We start from the raw sequence: 22,430 nt of genomic DNA, 5'->3' as shown, positions 1-22,430 counted from the left end.
TGACTTCATCTTTCTTAGCTAAATATGGTGCTTGGAGGATGCTATAAGAAAAAGCTCTTCATGTTCTTTCCTGGAATAATCAAGCCAAGGTCATAAAATGATCTTTTAGGCAAATTCCTCCCTTTGATTTGAGCCACAGGACAAGCAATCATGTTTAGACACAGATCAGTGAAGACATCTGGAATGCAGTTTTATATGTCAACATACATCATGAGGAACAGCGTGTACAGAACTCCAGACTGGCAATGGGATCCCAAAAGTGCTGTCTGCATTAAAGCATCCTGTTAATGAAGTGCAGCAACTCCAGCCTGGCCCTTTCCATACTGTGTCTGTCATAAAACCTCTCCATCACTGGATTTAAATTAGTCCTAAACCCAGAAGGTGAGAAACTCATAATCACCTGCTTGCTCTGTAAATCCAGATCTGCTGATCCCCAAAATAATGCTAGTCCAGAAACAGTCAGTGGGGCTTAAGGGTGACAAAGTGACCTAAGAGGAACATTGACACCTGCATTTTGATGCCCCATGGCCTCGTGGAAAGCTGTAAACTTTCTCAGCTAATGGATCAAAGGGAAATGCACATTAGCCAGGTACAGATTTCATTTTAGAAGCACCAAGGGCTGCTTGCCTTTTAACCAAGTTACCAACACAGGAATTTCACCCTTTTCCCAAGGACAGCCCCCAGCTTCCATGAGGTATGGAATTTTACTGTTTTAGCAAGATGGTATCTTCAGCTCTGGTAAATAGGGATCCATTAACATCCCTGTTAGCTCCCCCAGTCACCTTTTATGCTCATGACACTTTCAACTGACGTATAATGTAAGCTTACATGACATAAATGTTTTACAGCTGACAGTGCTGCTTAGATATCCCAGTAAGGATTACATATGAGCCTTTTAATACTCCTTTTTTATACTCTGCTTCTGTCCTTTAAAACACCATTTCATGTGATGCACTGTAACAAAACCTCATGGTTTTTGAAAGATAACCCAGTGGTCCACTGAGTTTCTGCACATCAGCCACAGGACTATTTGTCTTTGTCCATAACCAGACCAGAGAGGTGAATTGAAAAAGCAAAAAAACTCTTTAGATAATTAAAGAGCTAAATTAAAGAGTTTGTCAGGTGTGCAAAAGCTCATTCATTCATCAATTCACAGAAATGCAAAGGTCTAGAATGACATACATACCTTCGGTCACAATGGTTGGGGCCGCTAACAAAATGAGCCTTTGGGCCACTCCAACAATGTTGGGCAGTAATAATTCTCGAAGAGCATCGAGGTTACGGATATCCAGGGCAGTATATGCGAAGCTTCCATCAGTAGCAATCTGCTGCAGCTCTGCACTGTCAGCATTCAGGACCCCAATGCTAAACGAAAACACACCAGCTTGCTTCACCGCTAACAAGCCCTCTCGGATATCATCACTAGACTCTCCACCACTTATCAGCACTAAAATCTGAGGCACCGCTTCCTCTATCCTGCTGCCTCCCGCCTGGGTGAAGAGGTTCTCCACCACAAACTCCAGTGCCGCACCGGTGTTCGCCTCCTCGCCACCGCGGAAGCCGAGAGCCTTCACGGCATCCAGGACATCCGCTTTTGTGGAGTAGCTGCTCAAGGCGAACTCCGCTCTGGGCTGGTCACTATACTGCACCACCCCAACGCGTATCTGCTGAGCTCCAACTCTGAGGCTTTCAATCAAATTTACAAGGAAATCGCGTATGGCTTGGAAATTGACACTTCCGATGTTGTTTGATCCATCAATAAGGAAAATAAGGTCAGCGGACTCTTGAGCTTTAAAAAAACAGAAATGCAAAAGGTGAAAGCATTAAAATGGGTGATTACATGCGGTTGTACAGTGTTCTGACACGTTTCTTGGAAAAACCAGTAAGAAACACAAAAACGAGAAAACAAAACACGTGATCGCTGAGGAGGTGACATTTGCCTCTTAGTTCTGCATTCTGATTGAATATGAACTCCCAGCCCTTTTCCCAGCAGCATCCACGACCCATCAGGAGAGGGCTCGAGTGGACACAACCTGAGCCGGTGGCTGTATTTACACAGGGGTCAGCAGTACTGGCACACAAGGAGAAAACTTAGCAAAATAAAAAATGTGGGAAACCAAGATCCATTCCACCAGTACTGTCCTAATGTTTAGACAGAGCCACACGAAAAAGGTGGATTTTGGTGGCAATTCACACCAAAGTTGGCAGGTGAGGACAGTAATATTCCCTGGGGGTTTTTATCATTGCAGTCTCTCATTTTTTGGAAGGTAAAAAGCCAGCATTTACTGGATGCATGGAGTGTTTCAGCCCCTCTGTCACAATGCTGCTCTCTTCTGGTTAAACTCAGGGGCTGAATATACTGGCTTCTCCCACCACGAAGGACTAGTATTTGAAATGCATTTGTTAGAAACAATTGAAAAGGTTTAGGTTGTTTTTCTTGCACTGTAACTCTCTGACCAGCTGCCAGCATCCAACTTGTCCAGCAAAGTGGACCCACACAATTCTCAACCCGGGCCATGCAAAAACTGTCTCACTTTAAATATTATGCACAAGGACGGGTTGGTTATTGCTAGAGGGGTCTGATCTGTGTTTTTCCTGTGGACTCTGGATATTCAATCAAAGAATGCAGAATCAGGTTAAAAAAGGGTGATGAAATCAGTCATGACACAATTATCCAACTCTATTTGTTGTGACCATATGCAGATGATCACAAACATTTGCTGAGAGTATACACACACCAAACAAAGCTTGGATATGGCATGAACACGGGGTTGAGGGGGAGCATTTCTGTTGTGAGACTTACCAAAGCAGACCCAAAATGCCCTGGTGTCTGCTCTTACTCCTTTTGCTCAACTAATTTTACCATCAACCTCACCAAGAGCTCTGTGCATGGAAAAAAGTAGCAAATACCCCAAGCATGCTTGGGTATTTCCACGCTATTGATCTCCAATCTTGTGAAGAACTCAAATTTCAGACTATTTGCAAATGAATGACAAGCAGCATTTAGAAATATCAATCAGCTCTCAACTTTTGAAAGCCAAAGGTGAAACCAGTAGAAAAACTGATATGTAGTTTGGCAAGGCCAGGAATAAACTTGAGGTCTCTGCTATTAACCAGCAGTGCCAATTTGTTTATTTATTGCCCGTTAGATTGCTCTTCTGTAAATGTTTTCATTCACTGCAATGCCCTCTAGAGATTCAAATAATGCTGCAACTCCAGTAACAAGGTCTCCAGGTCACCATCACTGCCCTGGGCCAACTCAACAGCCAGTGCTGGCTTGGAGAACTTCAACAGGGTTCAGCAAAGAGCTTCAGGAATTATTTCTCCCTGGAGACAAAATTTAGGGGTGCTTAGGGCTGTCTTTCCTGTGCCATTTTCAGTTGGGATGTACACCTTCTACTTCATCGTACAAATGACAGGGAAATCTCGAGGTGGTTTTGCCCAGGGCTGCTTATCTCTTTTGAGGAGCAAGATTTCAGCCACTAATGGGTGCCATCACACCAGCTCGGGCCGCTCCCACCAGACAGAAAACAGATCTGAAACAGATGCGTTGGATAATTTGTCATCACTGTAAAAAAAAACAAAACCTTGTACTTCAGTGCACATTTATGGAACAAGGCGGTGTGGAGAACAAGTGAAAAGCGTGCTGGTTACACAACTAAGCAAGGAAGGTCAGATGAGACAGACAGCTCAGCTTGAACAAATCCATCAGGGCAAACTCGGGGCTGATGGCCCTGCTTATCAGCTCAATAAATGACTCCTTGAACTCTTAAACCAACAGTAATTTGTACCATGCTTTTCAATCTACTGTCATCCGAGGTTTAGGACCTGTAACAACTATTCCCATGTTTAAATGATACTCTGTGTACTGCCCATGAAAGTCACACAGGGGCAAAACTACAATAGTGGGATTTTTCAAATTTGTGCTACAGGATGGGAAAGAAATACTTGCAAAAAATACCTTTGAGGAGAAACAAACTTGGAAATTTGTGATACACACAGAGCAGGATTTTGGCTTCAATGCTTTTAAAGAAATGTCTGTGCCTCCACACTATGGGGTTACCTGCTGGCATGGCCCAGAGGAGGGCAGCCAGCTGCCACAGACCAGTTCCTCTACTCATTTCAAAAAAGAATCACTGGGGTCCTTCATGGTGAAGATGCTCAACAGCCACTGCAGTGCTGTCATCAGGTTGGGTGTAACACCCGTTTTTCACATATATTGGTATCATTTTCTTAGTATCAGTGAGCTTTTTGTCACCTTTCTGGGGCAGCTGCTCCCCTGTGGCTTCCACGTGGCCTGCATAGTTGCCCTGCCAAGCGCTTTGCACGAGGAAAACACACATGAGCACGGCCTTTTGGTGCTGCTGGGCGTCATGCAGAGATGGAGAGCACCCAGCGGGGCTGGTGTGAGGGTTAATAGGCAAGACAGCACAGGGAGATTAATGCTACGCTGCCTCATCACACTCCCGTTGCCTCACGTCACCCCACAAGCTGTTGACCTTCAGATGGAGTCCCAGGAATAAAAAGAAAGGTTTGATCTCCAGGACTTGTGTTTTGAAACACAACAAAGCTGCTCAGAAGGCCCTCTCCATGCTGGAATTTATGTCATAAACAGAGGAGGGACGGAGGGAGACTGTCTTATTTTGTTTCCAGGAAAACTGGGCCCCTCTGTCTTGCGGTCAGTGCAGATCCATCGAAGCCAACGTGGCTTGGAGGGAGGTTTTGGTTGTAGGAAGGGTCCAGCACTCCAGCAGGTGGACTCTCCATGACTCTCCAACCACACACCTTCTTCAAGTGCGTGAGGAGAGGGGCTAAGGGGTGGGGTTTTCAGCAGAGAAATTCTCCACCCAACTTCTTTTTGCTGTCTTCAGCCAAGAACGTGACTTCCTGGAGTGGCACATTGCCTGTCTCCCCCCACAGCTCACCTCTTCAGCTGTCCCAAATGTACAAATGGAAATTTAAATACTCCAGACCCGACTGAACCACATGATCTGGCTGTGAGGTGACATCCTGCATGGTGTCCCTGCCATCAGCAGTGACCTTATCGGTCTCCAGAGGGTTTTCGGTCAGGATCACCACCAGGTCTGGTGTGTTCATGCCCTATTTCCCTGCCTTGGGAGCGAACAGCATGGAGCAAAAACTCTGCAGGGCCCCCTGCATTTGCATTTCCACACCACGTGTGCCAAAGGACGGGTACGGCGTGCTTGCTGCCCATCCAAGGACTCCTGAGCTAATTCCCAGCAGGGATACCGGCCCGGTCTGCAAACAACAGCACGCTCGGTAGCCACAAACACCGGGCCACACGCTTCAAACCTTTGTTTTTAAACCTCTGAACGTCCATCTCAGTCTCGCCCCTACAAAGGCTCCAAACAGCGCAGCGCCAGCAGATGCCACCAGCCAGCCATTACCTGTGACGTCTTTAACCAGTCCTTTGGCCCCAGCCTTTTCTGGAGTCATGGAGGAGCGCACACTCGCCACTAAGTCCCCAACTATGCCGTGGAGAGCGGTAAAATTCTCTAGGTTGAAACGGTGCGCATCGAGGGGTCCGCCCGCTCTCTCCTTTAGCTGCCCTTCCGCGGCGTCCTGCACGCCGACCGCGAACACGTTTACAGGGGCTGAGTTAGGGACGGAGGAGGGCAGGGCCACGCCGCCCTGGGGCCGGCCGTCCGTCAGCACTATGATAACCTGGGGGACGCCTTCACTGGCTCTGCTCCCAGCAGCTTTAGTGAGGTGCTTCTCGATTAGGTACTCTAATCCTTTTCCAGGCTCGGCGCCTCCCCCCGCGTAAGACATGTTGGCAATGTGGGACAGGACGTCTCGGGTAGAGGGGTAGGTGTTTAACTGGAACTCTGTGTGGGGGTTTCCGCTGATCTGGACCAGGGCAAAGCGAAAATCACTTCCTCCCACATCTAAAGCTTTTACAACATCATACAGAAACTCTCGGACAAGTTGGAAGTGTTCCTTCCCAACGCTCCAGGAGGAATCCACTAGAAATATTATATCAGCCACGGCAACGGTTCTGACAGCTTTAAAAAAACAAATGGGGGGGTTTAGGAATTTCTACGGTCAGCACAAGCACGCCTCCTCGCCCGAACAACCGGCAGCCCGTTCCGCGGGGTGACAGTGAAGCTGAGCTTCCCCTCATCGCCCGCAGCACAACGAGAAGCGCTGCAGAACACCCAGGCAGCCGTCAGCGCCCTGACACCGCAGTGCTGGGGGACAGGAGGGGACAGCATGCGCCCTACCCTTCCCAGGGAAGGGGTGCCGAGGTGCTTCCCCACTCCCAGACCCTCACCTCACAGCTTTGGACAGCAGCCCCCAGCCAGACAAAGACGCTGGCAGCTCCACATGTGAATTTAGGCTCATTCCATTTCAGTCTCCTGCACGTTTTTTGCTGACTCAGGGCTTTGCTGGCTCTGTGGTGGTTCTCAGGGAAAGGAAGGGCTCCTTGGTTTAAGCAGCCTGGGTGCTGGCATGAGTTTTCCACATTTTTCCTGCTGTTAACACCCAGCTCCGGTCCCAAAGGCACCGGCACCTCCTCTTAAAGCAGCCTCCCTGCAGGTCAGCGGCAGTGCTCTTCTCACTGCAAAAGCCATCCTACACATGCAAGGAGGGCACAACAGCTCTGCCCACGTGAACACCCTCTCAGGGCCACGCTGGGTGCGCATCCCACAGCCCGGTCCCCCACAGAGCACCCTCCAAGGCACGGCACGGGCCAGCGACATGCTCGGGAAGGCACCGCGCGCACGGGTGAGGTCTGGGTCCCAAAGGACCCCCAGCGAGGTGGGAGCTGCAGAGCAGAAGGTCACCAATCCACGACATAACCATCGACATGCATGTTAAAAACCAAACAGGGCGAGCTAGTGGCTCATTTGTACAGGGCCAAAGTCAGGAGAAGCGGTCCGGTCTTACCTGCCTGCTGTTGGGCACGAACCGGGCAGAAGCCTGGCAATAGGAGGCAAAACAGTGCCACAAAGGGCAAATGCCGGTGTTTCCTCATTTTGGGTCTTTTATCTGAGATTTTCTTTTATTCCCTTCGTTTCAAAGCACCCAGTGTGGGACCTGAGGGAGAAAAACAGGGAGAGTGAGAAACAGTGGCAGAGCTGCCCAGGCGCAGATGAGGTGCAAGATAGAAAAGCCAAAACCACGCAGTGTTACAGGGCTTTGGGGGCACTTGGGCAGGAAAGAAAATATTTTACTGCTGGACAATCTACTTCATAGCAAGCAGTCCTTTGCAAGAGGAATCCTCACTCACATAACTGACATTTAATCACCCCTGTGGACTCAGATGGTTTTCTTCTTGCCTGTCCTGTCCCAGGTAATACTGAATACATAGGAAGCTGCTGAGCCTACATTTCTACCATCAAAATACGTCATTGCCTCTCACCTGCCCTCCTCACTCATGGACAACCAGCTGAAACATCTTGGCCAAGATGTTCCCTCTTGCTGTTGCCATTTTCTTCCCTTATTTTTTTCTAAACACCACAGTAATTGCCCTGAACATCCCACTTAGCCTCAGCTCACCTCTTCAGCTGTCCCAAATGTACAAATGGAAATTTAAATACTCCAGACCTGACTGAACCACATGATCTGGCTGTACAGCAAAAAGGCCTTGGACTCCCCCAAGCTCACAGCACCGGTGGTGGAATGGCCTGTGCTGGCTGATCGTATTTTGGAAAGGCCCCAGGAATAATATTTTATCTCTTGGAGCCAAAACTATAATTTAAGCAAGTTTGTTATCTGTGATCCACCTGGCAAGCCTTCTGAAACAATGTCTCTGTCAGGAAAGCTGTGTTTCTGTTGCCATGGAGATGACAAATTTAATATTTAATCTTCACTTGCAAGCATACGGAACAGAAACCAGCAAGGCTTGCTTAACTGAGAAAATATCCTCCCAAAAGGGAACACAGTGATTTAATACTTTTCATTCCCCAAAAGGAGCTCAAATACTCAAATCAGCCAAAAGTGACTCAAATACATCAAACTGTTAACCAGGTCATCATCATAATAAAATAATAATAAAAAAAAAAGGTAATTCAATTTTCTTCATACCATCCTTGCCAATTCCATCAATCCAGAGAGTTATGACCAATACAAAGAGCCTAAGAAGGTTAGGGGGAAGACTAGCCCCCTTTTTGAGGAAAGCCATGGTAACTACACTGATGGCCATTGCTGGCACAGCTGGAAGCAGAACCAAGAGCTGGGAATTTGGGAAAATTTGGAAATAAACAGCTAACCCCACTTTCACTGAGGAAACACTCCTCAGGGTATTCCACTGGGCAGTTCAGTGGAAGGGAGGGGACAACTTCCACCCGGTTTCCCAAAACCTGACTGGATCCTGACTCTGGCATTTATGAGTTTGGAAAAAGCTACCTCCTACCTTCCCCCCACATTTGTGAATAATAATTATAATGACAATACTAAGAGTAATGATGCCAGATGGAGAGACATTTGACAGACACCCAGAGCCAGCAGTCAGCACACCATGTCAGTTAAGACACAGCAAGTCCTCCCTGTTATTGGCAATCCCTCAATCCACAGAGGCAGCTGCTGCATGCAGCCCAGAGGTATCGCTGTCATTCATAAATAAATTAAAAAATCACATTTGTAAGCTGGCACTGGTCCATCCCCCTGGCTGTTCCACTCCAAGCCCAGCCTACCGGTGCCTCCAGCGGGAACAAACCTGCCCTGCTGGACTGCTTCCCTGATGGACAGCTTGCTCCTGGAAAAACTAATTTCACCCAAAGGACACGTGGAGAGGGAAAAGCTCTGCTTCCCCATGGAGGCAGGATTAGCCACGGGGTTTGACCCCTGAGCACACCAATACACAAAGTTGTGCAGGTCCCAGAGCTGAGATTCGCAAGAAAACACTGAGCTCATGACAACCACCCATCCAACCCCACTGGGGCATCTCCCTTCTAGGAAGAAGAGGTTTAGGGAAGAGCTGCAAGTTTTTGGAGAGGGTTTTGGGAGTGTGCAGAAGCCAAGAAGAGCTCTCAGGCACACGGTGGGATTGTTGGGGTGGCCCATGCAGGGCCACGATCTCTGTGGGTCCTGGTCCTAAGATAAAGGGGGCTAATGTGTTTGTCAGAGATCAGGGCCTGACAGACCAATTTCCATGCCAAGTGTGTAATTTCCTAATAAACCTGGGTAAGCTTTTGTGGACCCTCTGACTTTCATCTTTCCTTTCAACCCTGAGCACCCAAGAACCTTGGGTGCTCCCTTCCCCTTAAGGGTGGGATGCCACAGATTTAAAATGCTGCAAGCAATGAATGAAAACTGCGAACTAAAATTCATGCTAAGGAAAAAATAATGCTGTCAAAGTGCTCACATTTCTTTTCCAAAGCGTAGGAAGTCACGTTATCATCCTGTGTTATCAGAATGCTGGCAGCCCATCCCAGCAACAGCTGGGGACGAGCAGAGCATCGGGATAAATCAGTGAAAATGAATGTCTTGCCAGCTAATAAATGACAGGACTGAAGCAAACATTTGGGAGCTCTGGGGTTTTTACCCTGAGCAGCTGCACAGAGCCTGTTTACAGCCACGAAAGGCAGCAGAAGGGAAAAGTGAAACCCCCCTAGTGCTACAGAATCCCCCCTCCCCAGCCCATGGGATCCCCTGTGACCTTCCCACAGCCCATGGGCACCACAAGATGAATCTGGATAACACAACACCAAAGCAACACCCTGTCTCAGCTTTTCTTTCTTTTCCCTGACTGGGAAAATACAATGCCCTTTCCCAAGCAATAATAAATTGGCTACCCTTTCTAATCATTGATTCATGTGCTAAAAGACTAACTCCTGCAGCCTTAAATAATCTGAAGGGTTTATGTGTGTCTAGGGTTTATATAGTGTGTGCTGACCTCTTAGTATTACAGTATGTCCTCCATCAGAAGAAATACATCTGTTCCTAATAGTGCTCTCAAAAAGCAATCATTTCTATCCCTGACACAATGAAGTGATTTCCTTAAATATTTTCCCCAGCAGCTATTTTTTGCATATTGCATATTTCTCCATGCATAAAATTCGACATTTTACATCTTTTTTTTCCTTTTTTTTTTTTTTTTTCCCTTGAGGCAATGTTTCAAATTCACTTTCTAAGCAATCATGTGCTTGTGTGTGTGTGGGTTGTTGGTTTTTGGTTTTTTTTTTTTTCACTGGAGTGCATTTAAAAGAAGATCTGTGAGAGTGCAAAGCAGATGAGAAGACTTAGAAAGCAAAACATAAAAGGCAGGGGAAAATTCCTGCAGCTGTTGCATACCACTTTGGTTCATCCTATCTGCCTCTGAGCTGGGCTGCCTGGCTTTGGGAAGGAGGGGAAGCATCCCTGGCTTTGGCCATAGGAATGTGATGTGTGTCATGCAGGGATATAGATAGGTGCAATTAGTAGGGTAGAGGGAATAACTGATGTTGCAAAATCCCTCCTACATCTGAATTCTCAGCTGGACAGTGCTTCAGGCACTGATGTTATCTGTCATGCTGGACTCTTAAGAGAAGGCAATAAGCTGTCAGAGGGGTTTTCTGTCCTGGTATTTTGTAGTTTGATGCTTTTTTCGTTAAGGTTAAAGGGCTGAGGTGGACAGAACCGACTCTTGGCATGTGCTAAGCAGGAAATCCAAAATCTTAGCTTACATTTTGATAAGGGAATGGAGTGACAGGATGAGGGGGAATAGCTTCAAACTGCCAGAGGGCAGGGTTAGATGGGATATTGGCAAGAAATTCTTCCCTGTGAGGGTGGGCAGGCCCTGGCACAGGTTGCCCAGAGAAGCTGTGGCTGCCCCATCCCTGGAAGTGTCCAAGGCCAGGTTGGATGGGGCTTGGAGCAACCTGGGCTGGTGGAAGGTGTCCCTTTTGGGATGGGACCTTTGGGATGCCCCCCTGACTCATAATATGGTACATGTGGTCCAATTTTCCTGCCCAGCCCTGGAGGATCCCCAAAGAATATATTGAGTAAAAAAACCCTGAGAACCAATGTCATCTCCTAAATTCCCTGTGCGTGGGGGGTGCACCACGTTGGGCTGGGGGAAAGAGGTGGATCTGCAGCTGGGCCCCAACAGGCTTCCTGAAAGGGGATCAGGGAGGGCAAAGCACCATCCCAGAGATGCTGCAGGAGATGAGGTGCTCTGAGCATCCTCCACACCCCTCTAAAAGTCTGTCTCACGGGGATGTCAGAGTCAAAACCGAGCTGCTTTTGCCTTCACCTCAGTTTGCTTTGTGGGGATCTCCCCTTGCCCATCATCACCCTGTTTCCCAGTCAAACTGCTCGGCCTCAAATCCCCTCGGCTTGGCTGTTCTCTGCTGGATCTACATCCATAGGAAGTGGCAGTGAAGACAAGAGGCTGCTGTAAGCCCTGTCAGTGCCTTGAAAGTGGGTGCCAGCCACCCAGAACAGCTATTTGCACCCCCAGCAGTGGGATATGCATCCGGTCACAGCTGTGGAGCAAGCTGGGAGGAGAAACCTGAACTCCTGACGTGGAGCCACGGAGGCACAGATGGTATGCTTCTCTCTTGCCAGCATGAATACCCTGTTAAATTCCTCTGAGCTGGGCAAACTGTTAACCAAGAGCCACTTCTGGCAGCGATTTGGGCACATGTCAGGCTAAATGCCAGGATTTTTCCATGTGAAACAGCTGGGTTATCTTTCCAAGGGGCATTAAGTGTGTCCCATGCCTGGCTGCCTCTTCATCACAGAGCACTGAATCTCACCTGACTCCACAGAGTCCAGGAGAAGCAAAGCTACTTCTAGAGGCTCAGGGTGAGCTTGAACAGGACAGATCCTGGATTTATTCATGGCTACAGGTGGAGCCATTTTAATTTGCATGGGCTCTTCTGAAGCGTTTCCATCGAGGTTGCTGCCATGTGGCACTGGGAAGGTGAGGCTTGTTGGGCTGCACCTGAACACATTTATTGTTCCCACAGAGGTAGATCTGAATATTAAGAGCAAACAAGCCTGAAAGGGTGGAAAATCTTCCTCCTTTTGCAAGCCTTGTGAGCTCCAATTCAGCAAAGTGACAGTGTTAGGCTGTGTTTATGTCCTACCCAGGCTAGCTCCCTGGCTGTTAAGAGTCTGATATGAATCATATACCCATTTTTGTCCTTCTAAGCATGCTGCTGGCTTAAAATCTAGTTGTTTTCTCCATCCTAAGGCTGAGACTAAAATAGAGGTGTTAATAAGGGGAAAAGGAGTATTTGCTAGAAAAGAAGAGGAAACTCCCTCAAAGATCAATGCCTCTTTATGCATAGCAACTGAAGCCTCCCGGAGCCTCTCCACCCAAACCAATCGGCTGCTTAATGTGGAACACAGAGCACTTAAAAACGTGGAAAAAGTGATGGGCACGCGGAGGGGTAAGGCTGGCTGTGATTCACGGCAGAGAGCAGGCACGCACTGCCACCCTCTGCCGGGCACGCCCAGCACAGGGACGGCCTCACCCCTGGAATTCCAGCGCATCCAGGCTGCGGGAATACAGTCCAAGGCTGGCAAGGCTGTGCAGTTACCACAGTTTGTACTAATGGAAGGAATAAGATGTTCCCTTCCCTTCCCTCCTGTTCCTGGACAGGCACGTAGCAAAAGCAGAAGAGGAACATCCCCCCCCCTTACATGTGGGAGTAAAGCAGGGGCTGGTTTAGCTCACCCTGAAAGCGGGGAGAGTTAACGCATCTGGATGGAAAATGGCAGGAATGTTTGAAAAACCAGAAAGAGGAATGGGAAGAGTGCTGGAAAATGGGAAGGGAATGAATGAATGAATGGCAATGTGGTGGCAACAAGCACAAAGCCCTCCACTCCTGTCCTAAAAATGCCATCACAGCTCTGGTCATGGCCAACCCCTCTGCCAAGAGCAGGATGGAATGAAGGTGTAAGTTTGGGGATGAAAAGTCTGTTTCCCTGAGCCCTGATACCTGTGACTCAAGGGATGGTGCCAGGGAAGTGCAGAGTCTCTCCTCTGCCACTGCATTCCTACACAGCCTTGGAGGAATCCTCCAGCTCCCTGCAGCACACTCAGGCCGGAGACATCTGTCTGTCCTCCACAAACCTCCTGAACCGGGTGGCTGAGCCCCAGAAACAGCACTATGTAAGCACAGTAATTATCCAACCACAAACACTGACTTTTTTTTTCTCCCTTAAACCAGTAAGGAACGGGGTAAAGCCAGAAGTCTGAAAAACGCAGGATTCCTCCCCCGAGAGCACACATGAATCATCACAGCAGGCAGAAATGAGCTGAGAGTTTCCCAGTACACCCGCTGGAACCAGAGTGGCTTTGGCCACCTCTGCCTCCAGCCAGTTTTGGCCCCCGTGCTTGGTCAGGAAACCAGCTTGGCCACAACCATTTGTGGCTCCAGGCTCCAGTTGGGAAGGGAGGGCTTTGCCGAGCGCAGCGGTGTCTCCAGCATTAGTCAGAGCCGCCCCCTCAGCGAGAGCACTGCTGTTCAAAGCCCCAGGGAGCCGAGGGCAGCTGGGGCTACGGGGGAAAAGGGCTGGGGAAGGCTGCGGGGAGCGTGGACGGGAGCTGTGGGGACAGGAGGTGACAGCAAGGCTGGAGAGCCCCGTTCCCTTAGGGGAAAGTCTGTTTGGCTCATTTCCCTCTCTGGGGATGACCACAAGAGGATGAGGATTATTCCTGCAGCCACATCCTGGCCCACCCCGGAGCGGCGGGGACACGCCTGGCAGCAGGACCCGAGTGGCACGGAACCAGCACCTCTGCCAGGTTCATCCCGCCTCGCCTGGCGACAGGAGGGGTGAGGGTGGCTATCGAACACCCCCCGAGCCCTGGGAGCAGGAAAGAGGCACTGAGACACCCCCTTAGCCGCGCTCCTTGCAGGCTCCCATTCATGCTCCCACCTCCTTGTGCGCAAGAAGCTCCCCAAAATATTATATGCCCCTCTCGGGGCATGTCATCCTGCCCCGATCCCATCCGACTGCCGCTGCAGTGATTTCGAGGCATCAAAGGCAAAACCCACCCCGCAGGAGCAGGGGAAAATGCTCCGCTGAGTTCTTTTGAATGGATTCGTTCACCTGCAGCGGCGTGTCCCCGAAACAACTGCGCTGCATCAGCTGCGAGAGGACACTCCCAGGGTAGCAAGCCGGCAGAATCGCCCTCCACCCACACACCCCGCTTTTCCAAGACTAATGCAAACCTGGGAATGGGTTTTGTCCAAAATTCCTCGAAAACTCCCCAGGTACAACAAAAGCCCTCAGTAACACCCCGCTGACGAGGGGATAAGCGGCGCAGCAGCTGCCCAGGGCCGCAGCCCAGGCTAAGGGCTCCCGCGCGGAGAGCAACGCTTACCCCTGAGCAAACCTCCAGAGAGAAAAAAATTTGCGTGTTCCAGGACTTTCTGCTCCGAAGCGCCTCTTTCAGCCTTGCTTCATGGCACGCGGTGCCGCTCAGCCTTGCCGGGGGCTGCCTGCCTCGCTGCGTGGGACGAGGGACGGGGCGCGCTGGTCCCCGCGCGGCGGCTGCCGTGGCTCTGTCTGTCTGTCTGTCTGTCCGTGTGTCGGAGCGCGGCCCGAGCGGGCGGCGGGCGCGGCAGGGCCGGGGGGGCCGGGCCAGCCGGCGCCGCAAATTGGATCCAGATGGTCGGTGCTGGCGCTGCCGGGGCTGAGCTCAGAGCTGCTCATCACACACAATCTCCGTCCCCCCACCCCCCCGCTCCGGGGTCGGGGGACGCCTCCGCGATGTGTGGCTTCCCGTTCCCGCGCTGGCCATGCGGTATCCAAAGTGCCTCCCCCTTACCTCTGAGAAGAAATGTATAAAAAAAATATAAATAAATAAATAAATAAGCCCTGTGGAATAGAAGGAGCCGATTAAACGATGCCTTCTGGTCAGGAGGGGCTGGGCTTGGGGTGTATTTGCAGGAGCCAGGAGGTGCCAAGGACCATGCTAATTTATGCAGGGCTCCAGCGAAGCGCCGTTCCGAGATGCTCGAGGCTGCGGGAAGCTCAAACTCTCCCCCACTGGACAGTCACGGGCATCTACACAGCGGCAGTCTCTTCATACAGTTTCCTATTGAAATCTGCTGTTTCCTACTGAAAACAGCAGGGGTTTTTTACCTACCCAGATGCGGAGGAAGGAGTGGGGATTTATGTTATAGCATAACTCACAAATAAAAGCTAATTCCTTAGCATAAGGACACGTACTTTAAAATACATATAGGTTTAAAGTTTAAAAGGCAACAAATCGAGTTCTGGAAGTTTTTAAACTTCTATAATGTGAAAGAATACCTTTAACCTTTTATTCAGCAGAGCGTAATAAATTTGGGACTAATTTTATTCCTCCGCCTTGAGCGAGAGCAGATCACTGGTCAAAGTTAAACATTTCAGCCTAGGCTGGTTTTTGGGTGGTTTTTTTTCAAGAAATAGTATGGAAACATTAATTCTTATCTCTTGCTCTTGTTTGGTTCCATATAAGGCTGGAACAGAGATGGAGTCCCTGGAATCAAACAGTCAAGTTCTCCTCCTTTCAAATGGGGATTTACGATGTTTGCTCTTGGGTTTTGTCCTGTTCGAAAGACCAGCCCCATAAAGAAATAGCTGGAATGTTTCAGGAAAGTGCTGAGCCCTCGGGGTGATGCAACAGCTCGTTCTCGAAATGGTGCTTGGCTTGGTGCTGGCAGAGGCTGAACGCCGAGCTCGCAGGGGGATCCAGAGTGACCCTCCCCAGCCTCGAGCCTCAAAGAAAGCCGGGTGTGGTGTCCCCCCTCCAGATCTGTCAGGCTGGGTGTTCCCAAATAACAAATGTGCCTGGCAGGAGGGAGCTAAAGCTCCTCGCTGGGGGTCGGTGGGTGCTGAGCAGGGATGGTGGGAATGGGAGCAGCTGGGAAGCGCTGACAAGCAGGTTGTTTTTGGTTTATTTTAATTCTTTTAATTTGCATTTTCACTCACAATGGGTGAGGGACAGCTGCTGGAGGATAAAATACATATGATGGAGGTGCATTATGTCAGCAGAAGCATCCAAACCAAGGGCTTTTCCAGGTGATTTTGGATGTCAGGCAGAGAGCCCAAGTGGGCTGCCCCACCTCTGGAAGTGTCCAAGGCCACGTTGGACAGGCTCCAGGTTAACCTGGTCTAGTGGAAGGTGTCCCTGCCTCTGGCAGGGGGTGGGAGTGAGATGGTCCTGAAGGTCCCTTCCAGCACAGGCCATTCTGTGATTCAGCAGCACCAGCACCCCAGCAAAGCAGCAGCTCATGATCCTGTATGAAGAATTGCATCCACCAAATGGGGTCCAGTGGTTTCAGTTTGCCACCACCAGTGGTAACCAGTATGGTCTGGTCATATCAGTTCAGTAGCAGCTGGGATCTTTATTGCCTTTACTTCAGATACACCTCCAAAAACCAGAATTTTCTGTGTGGCAATGAAGGAGCACGGGGAAATGTTTTTATTTGACTGAAGAAAAACCCAGAAGAACAAACCACGGGAAAGTTCCAGGCACCCTCAGAACCACAGTGAAAACAGCCAAGACAGAGGATTCCAGATAAATAATGTAACAGTGCTAGTAAAACGTGCACGACCTGTGCTGAGTGCCTATCACAGCTCGATTAAGAACATATTCAACTGGGTAGTTAGACTCATTTCTTGTTGTGGTGTTAGCATTTCTTTCTTCTTTTTTTTCTTTGTCTTAATATGGTTTTAATATTGAAATGACTTCTTTTCAGTGCTCCAGTAATTAATGAGGCTGTAAGAGCTGTTCAGTTCCCATCTGACTGCCTTTATGGCTGTACTAACCGAGCTGAGAGGTTTTGCTTTCCAAAAAGGGGCTTTGTCACTGGCACACAGTTGGGGAGCAGGGAGCCAGGACGCTCAGGGCATTTTGGGGTGGGGTTACTTTTTTCCCCTTTCACTCTTTCCAATCCTTCCTTTAGCAGTTCCCTCTCTGTTTGTGTTGGTGACCCCCAGAAAAGCTCTCCCAGTCCATCCTGGCAGCAGACAGGAACCCAGGCAGGTCCCTTCTGTGGCTCCTGGGACGATTCTGAGGGTGAGTGACACCCCGGGGGAGAGGGTGACAATCTGCAGGCACAGACTTCTTTCCATCCCCAGACACCAGCAAGCCCTCTGATAATTAATAAAAGACTGAATCACATCACACTGGTAATTTGTAGAGGCGGCTGGGATTAAGTTTAGCAAGATTTTGTCCCTGGTGTATTAATAACTAGACGTGATTAATGCTATGAGTCAGGAGATGGGTTTTGAGGAATTCTCTTTCTACCCACGACAAAAAAAAAAAAAAGCCACGTGTGCTACATCCTTGCCTGGATGCAAAGGGGACCTTGGTGTCCTCCCATCCCCAGAATAAGGGTCCCAGCTGGAGCCCTCCTAAAAAACTTCAGTGAAACTGGTGGAGGTGGTGAAGTTCTGCAGTTCTTTGCTGCTGTGCTTCAGCTGGGCTGTTTCTCCCCCTGATTTAAGCAGCTCTGTGGATTTCCCACGTGTGATTCACACAAGCTCGGGGTGGGGGGGGGGCTGGCTCTGGGTCCCCTGTGCAGGGGGACACCCAGGAACATCCCACCTTGGCTCCATCCTTGAGCACCATCTGCTGGCTTTTCCTCCAGGGACTCCTTGGGCAGCCACCAAACCCAAAGTCATCTTTTCCCCCTCGAGTAGAAACTGCCCCTGCAAGGTGGGGCTGCTGCTCACCCTGAAATCAGGGACTGCCACCAAAACCAAGGGTTGCTCCGTTACTTTTCCATCCCCGGCTGAGCACCCACACAGTGGATTGGAGATGTGGGGTCCAGCTGGGGCCTTCACACCCATCTTTCTCCTGGTTGCAAATCAATGCAGAGAGCTGCTCTGCAGGAACAAGGGCAGGGCTGCAAATCACATTTTAATTTTGCTCGCAGTAGATGGTTTTCATTAGTTTGAAATGACTTGCTTTTATCTCAACTGCTTCCCATACCACCAGCACCCTGAAGCTTTTCCTGGTTCTGCTTTTCTCCTTCTCTTTCTGTTTGTCTGTCTGCCCCTGTGCAAATGTTTCTTGATGTATTTCTGTTGCATGCAATACCTCTCTAGACTTTGAAACTGCCAGGGAAAAGGGCAAGAGCATCTCTGGATGGGCAGCACTGGCCAAGATGTTAAAACACCTCTGTAAAACCTCCTTCCCATCCCTGGAAGTGTCCAAGGCCAAGTTGAACTGGGCTTGGAGTGACCTGGGCTAGTGGTAGGTGTCCCTGCCCAGTGACAGGGGATGGAACAAGATGGGCTTTCAGGTCCCTTCCAACCCAAACCATTTTATGATTTTTATAATTCTATGGGATTTTTTTTTCCCCTCCTAAAAATCTCAGCAACAAAAGCAAGCCTGCCCCAGGCTGTGTGTGTATATAAACTCTAAGTGTATATATATATATATATACTCTTAATCCATGGCCTGTAGGAGAGATCATAATTCAAAAGGTGAAACTTGGAGCCCTGACCAACTACATCCTGCAAAAAAAGCCCTTCTGCTGGAAGAGATTTTCAGCTTCTGTGATTACAGGGAACAAACTACTGTCAAATATGTAAATAGCGTGGATATTTCCCCCTCTCACACAACGTGCAGCTTCTAGGTCAGTGAAGTGTGATGTGAAGTGTGATGCCCCGCTTCTGTGAAAGATAGCTACGCTCTTCTCCAGAATAAAAGATAATTCAGGGAGCACAAGATGTGCTTTGGCCAACACAGACCTTGCCAGCCGTTGCTTTGGGTTGCTCCTGCTTTCTTGTCATGGACCCTTCCAGGTCAAGCCTTGCACAAGGGGATCAAAAAAAAAAAAGTCTTTCCAAGTCCTGTCCTCCCAGTCCTGTGGCAACACTTGGAAGCCCTGTGCTGCATAAAAGCTGTTTGAAACGGGCTGAATTTCAGCAGCTCAATGAAACTTCCAACTCCTGTGATGGAAAAGCCTGTTACTAATTACGGGGAGAGAGGTGAGGTGGCTTGAAAAGAGCTGGAGTGAGGGAGAAGCCAGAAATACTCACTGCCCACGCGGACAGGATGATGTAACGGCAGACGAGCCGAAGAGGAATTATAGGGAATTATTTGTACTCAAAGAGGAATTACAGAGAATTATTTATACCCATGAATGAGTGCTGTGTCAGTCAGGAAGATATGGAGGGGAAAAAAAGACCTGAGAATTTGCTGCAGCCAGTTCATTGGAAACCTGTGGTCATTGTGCACCAGTGGCAAAGAGCAAAAATCTTGTGTTATGATAAAAAGGAGAGGAGAGCCCTGGAAATGTACTGATGTGCCATATATCCCAGCCCTCAGGGGTATGTTCTTGTTAGGGTTCCCTATTAAAGAAATAAGAAAAAAAAAAAAAAAAGCGCCCATGTGGGCTTTTATGTGATAAATAGAATTTTCCATGAGTTCTTTTGCTTGGGTAGAATGAGAAGGAGCCCAGAGAGCAGCAGTGCTGGAGACTGAAATACCCTGTGGGCATCCTGCCAGGTGATCTGTCCAAAATGTTGCTGCTTTTTAATCTTTGGAGCAAAGTCGAACAGGCTTAATTCAGCTGTGAAAACTGGGCCACTCTCCTGACTTGACAGAACTCTGAATTAAAGTGGGGAAAACACCTGCACTCTGCTCCAGGGATTGGAGGAGTTGAATCCCTTCTCCATCTCCTTCCAGAGGAGCACAGAATGGTTTGGGTTGGAAGGGACCTGAAAGCTCATTTCATTCCACCCCCTGCCATGGGCAGGGACCCCTTCCACCAGCCCAGGCTGCTCCAAGCCTCGTCCAGCCTGGCCTTGGACACTTCCAGGGATCCAGGGGCAGCCACAGCTTCTCTGGGCAACCTGTGCCAGGGCCTGCCCACCTTCCCTCTCACAGGGAAGAATTCCTTCCCAATATCCTATCTAACCCTGCTCTTTGTCAGTTTAAAGCCACTCCCCCTTGACCTGTCCCTCCATCCCTTGTCCCCAGTCCCTCTCCAGCTCTCTTTCAGCCCCTTTAGGCACTGGAAGGGGCTCTGAGGTGTCCCTGGAGCCACTGGGTGGGCACAGGGGTCCTGCTCCCTCCTTTGTAAACATCCCGTCAGTTGATGGGGAGCTGATGTAAACAGCATCTCCACGTCCTGGCTGCTTTGTTTGGAGTCAGCACCAAAAAAAAAAAAAATCCCAGGAAATAGCATGTATGTGGTCAGTATGTATTTACTCCTCAGGGGCTTCTCCATGATTTACACTGAGCATATGGAACAACTTGTGCTGGAGATGTTTGTTTGTCCGAGGCGTCTGGAGACCCCGAGTTTCTAACAAGGAGGTAAAACTTGTTTCCACCGTGCTGTTCACTGTGTTGGGTACAGCTGATGAGGCATCATATGGGAGCTGCTGGATTTTCCCCTTGTAAATGGCTGGAGCTCCTCTGGAAGCTAAAAAGCCAAAGGTTTTGCCCAAATCCATCTAGAAACTCAGCTGAAGTTGGTCTATTTTCAGGCAATTTTCAGAGCAATGGATTTTTCTGCATGAGAGCTCTACTGGAGAGTTTTTGTTTAGGCAAACATCAGTTCCTTGGCACTGCCAGGTTATTCCCACGCAGTCAAACACAAGCTAGTAAGAAAGTGAGAGACCCTAATTTGGTATTGAGGTTATTTTCAAGTGTGGAACAAAACCCCAATTTCATCTGCTAAAGCTGCACATGTGACCAGGTGCCAGCTCCTGCTTACAACTGGGGTAAAAGGGGCAAAAAAAAAGCATTAGCAAATTATTTTCCTGGGGAAGATGACGTTGTTTTGCTAAAATTCTTAAGTTTTGTCAGTGAGTTTGTTGTTTGGTTGGTTTTGGTTTGGTTTGGTTTTTCTGCTGAGGAAGCCAGCCTGGTTTTACAGAGCCAAAGGAGAAGCTGAGTCTTTCTTTGTCCTGTAGCTCAGTTTTGGGGAGCAAACATTGGCTGTGGAGGCTCAGGAGGTTGTTCTCCTCCCTGCTGCTTCTGGAAACATCTCATAGTTCATGGGAAACCTCTGCAAAACTGAACCTTTCCCCACCTTCAGGTATCTCTTTGGGCAACCAGCACCTGCAGCTCTGATGGTGCCAGGATCCTGCTGCAGCCCCTTGGCTGGGGATGTCCCTGGATGAGAAAGATTAACCTGTGCTGGGGTAGGAAGAGGTGGGGCTGGCTTTGCCTGGTGACTGTTGCTGTTTATCACCCTTTCCAACCACTCGTGGCAGAAACGAGTGGAAAAACAGCCTTCAGCTCTCCATATAAAACCCAGAGCCAGCGGGCTTGCCAGCCTTACAAATGTGTCCTCTGTCAAATGCCTCATTCATTCATCCTGCAGTGGGGACACGTGAAAATCACATCATTTCCACAGGGCGGAACAACAGTCTGCTTGTCCCTAAAAAATCCCTGTGCTACCAAGCAGCAAGTCACCTGTCAGCTCCAGTGCAAGCTGGAACAGGGATGGTCTTTATGGGTCTGAGTGTCTATGGGAGTAAAACTCGGGAGGAGTGAGCCTGAGTGCCAGCAGAGTCTGATTGGACATGTTCTGGCTCTCCCCATGGGCTGCACCAGTGTGCCTCAGCACTAACCTCACCTTGCCCACCAGCCAGCTCCTCTTCCTCTTTAGGGCTGGGTCCCAAAGCTTGGATTGTCCTGCTTTACTCTCTGTGTGGTTTTCCCTGTTTTATCCAACACTCAGGGGTCTCTGGTCCTCCAAGGAGAGAGGAGAGGGATGCCAAGCAGCCCCCAAGCACCGTCCACCAACACCAGCATTTCTTTCACTGGTTTCCTCTCCCAAGTCACAGTTAATCTGTGCTGGGCTTCCTTCCTGTCTTCAGAGCAATCTAATTCTTTGGGAGGTTTGTTCTTTGTCCTCTGGCCCAGCAGCTTTGATTCCTCAATGCATCAGACTTACTGTTCTCTTCTAAATATTTAAGGTGCTTATTTTGGGTGCCTATCCGAAACCTTCCTTGCTGTGCTGGTTCAAGGTGAGTTGACCACCAGCCAGAAAATTATTGTTCTATATATTGGGTGAATGTGGTCCTTTTCTGACTCTTAGGGAAGGTTTGTCCACCTTAATGCATCATGGAAAAGGCTGCATCCTTCAGAGGCACAGCCCAGGCTGCAGCAGCGAGGGCCTAGGCTGTCCATCAGCTTTTTCCAAATCTCCCTTTCCCCCTCAGTTTTGGTCCACACCCTAGCAGGTGAGCTCTGACAGGTTCACATGATGCCCAGACCAAGGAGGGGGCCTTGCTCTGTGGCAGCTCATGGTCCAGTCTTTGGGCTGTGATGAACTCAGGTGCCTTGCAAAGCTCCCTCTTCACCTCCCAAGCCTGGCACTTAATGGGCATGAAAATCCCAGCTGGTGTCCCCAGCTGAAGGGGCAGAGAGCAACCCGCTGTAGAGCTGACACCAAAGGGTTTTTGTGGCTGCAAAGGATGAATTTCAGTATTTGACCTGCCCCTCTGCACTGCAGGGAGGCTTCGGTGGAGCAGGAACGTGCAGTGATGCAGAGAGCACAACGTGTACGTGG

At 49.4% G+C, this 22,430-nt stretch overlaps 1 protein-coding gene across 5 annotated transcripts in view; it reads right to left on the bottom strand.

The window, feature by feature from the left end:
- Window positions 1-14,647, bottom strand: part of COL6A3 (collagen type VI alpha 3 chain) — a 56,227-nt gene extending 41,580 nt beyond the window's left edge. For 2 of the 5 annotated variants that reach the window (XM_050339452.1, XM_050339450.1), the window contains exons 1-2: window positions 14,285-14,646; window positions 6,913-7,062 (exon numbers count right to left, since the gene is read on the bottom strand). In XM_050339452.1, coding sequence (XP_050195409.1) covers window positions 6,913-7,000 — 88 coding nt within the window. In that variant the 5' untranslated portion in view covers window positions 7,001-7,062; window positions 14,285-14,646. Of the gene's footprint in view, window positions 1-6,912; window positions 7,063-14,284 lie in introns of all 5 variants that reach the window. The other 3 variants (XM_050339453.1, XM_050339449.1, XM_050339454.1) reach the window with 3 other exon arrangements.
- Window positions 14,648-22,430: the final 7,783 nt, after the last annotated feature.

Source organism: Myiozetetes cayanensis, unplaced genomic scaffold, assembly GCF_022539395.1.
Source record: "Myiozetetes cayanensis isolate MyiCay16 unplaced genomic scaffold, myiCay2020 scf9, whole genome shotgun sequence".
NCBI lineage: Eukaryota > Metazoa > Chordata > Aves > Passeriformes > Tyrannidae > Myiozetetes > Myiozetetes cayanensis.
This window is presented reverse-complemented; position numbering and strand designations above follow the sequence as displayed.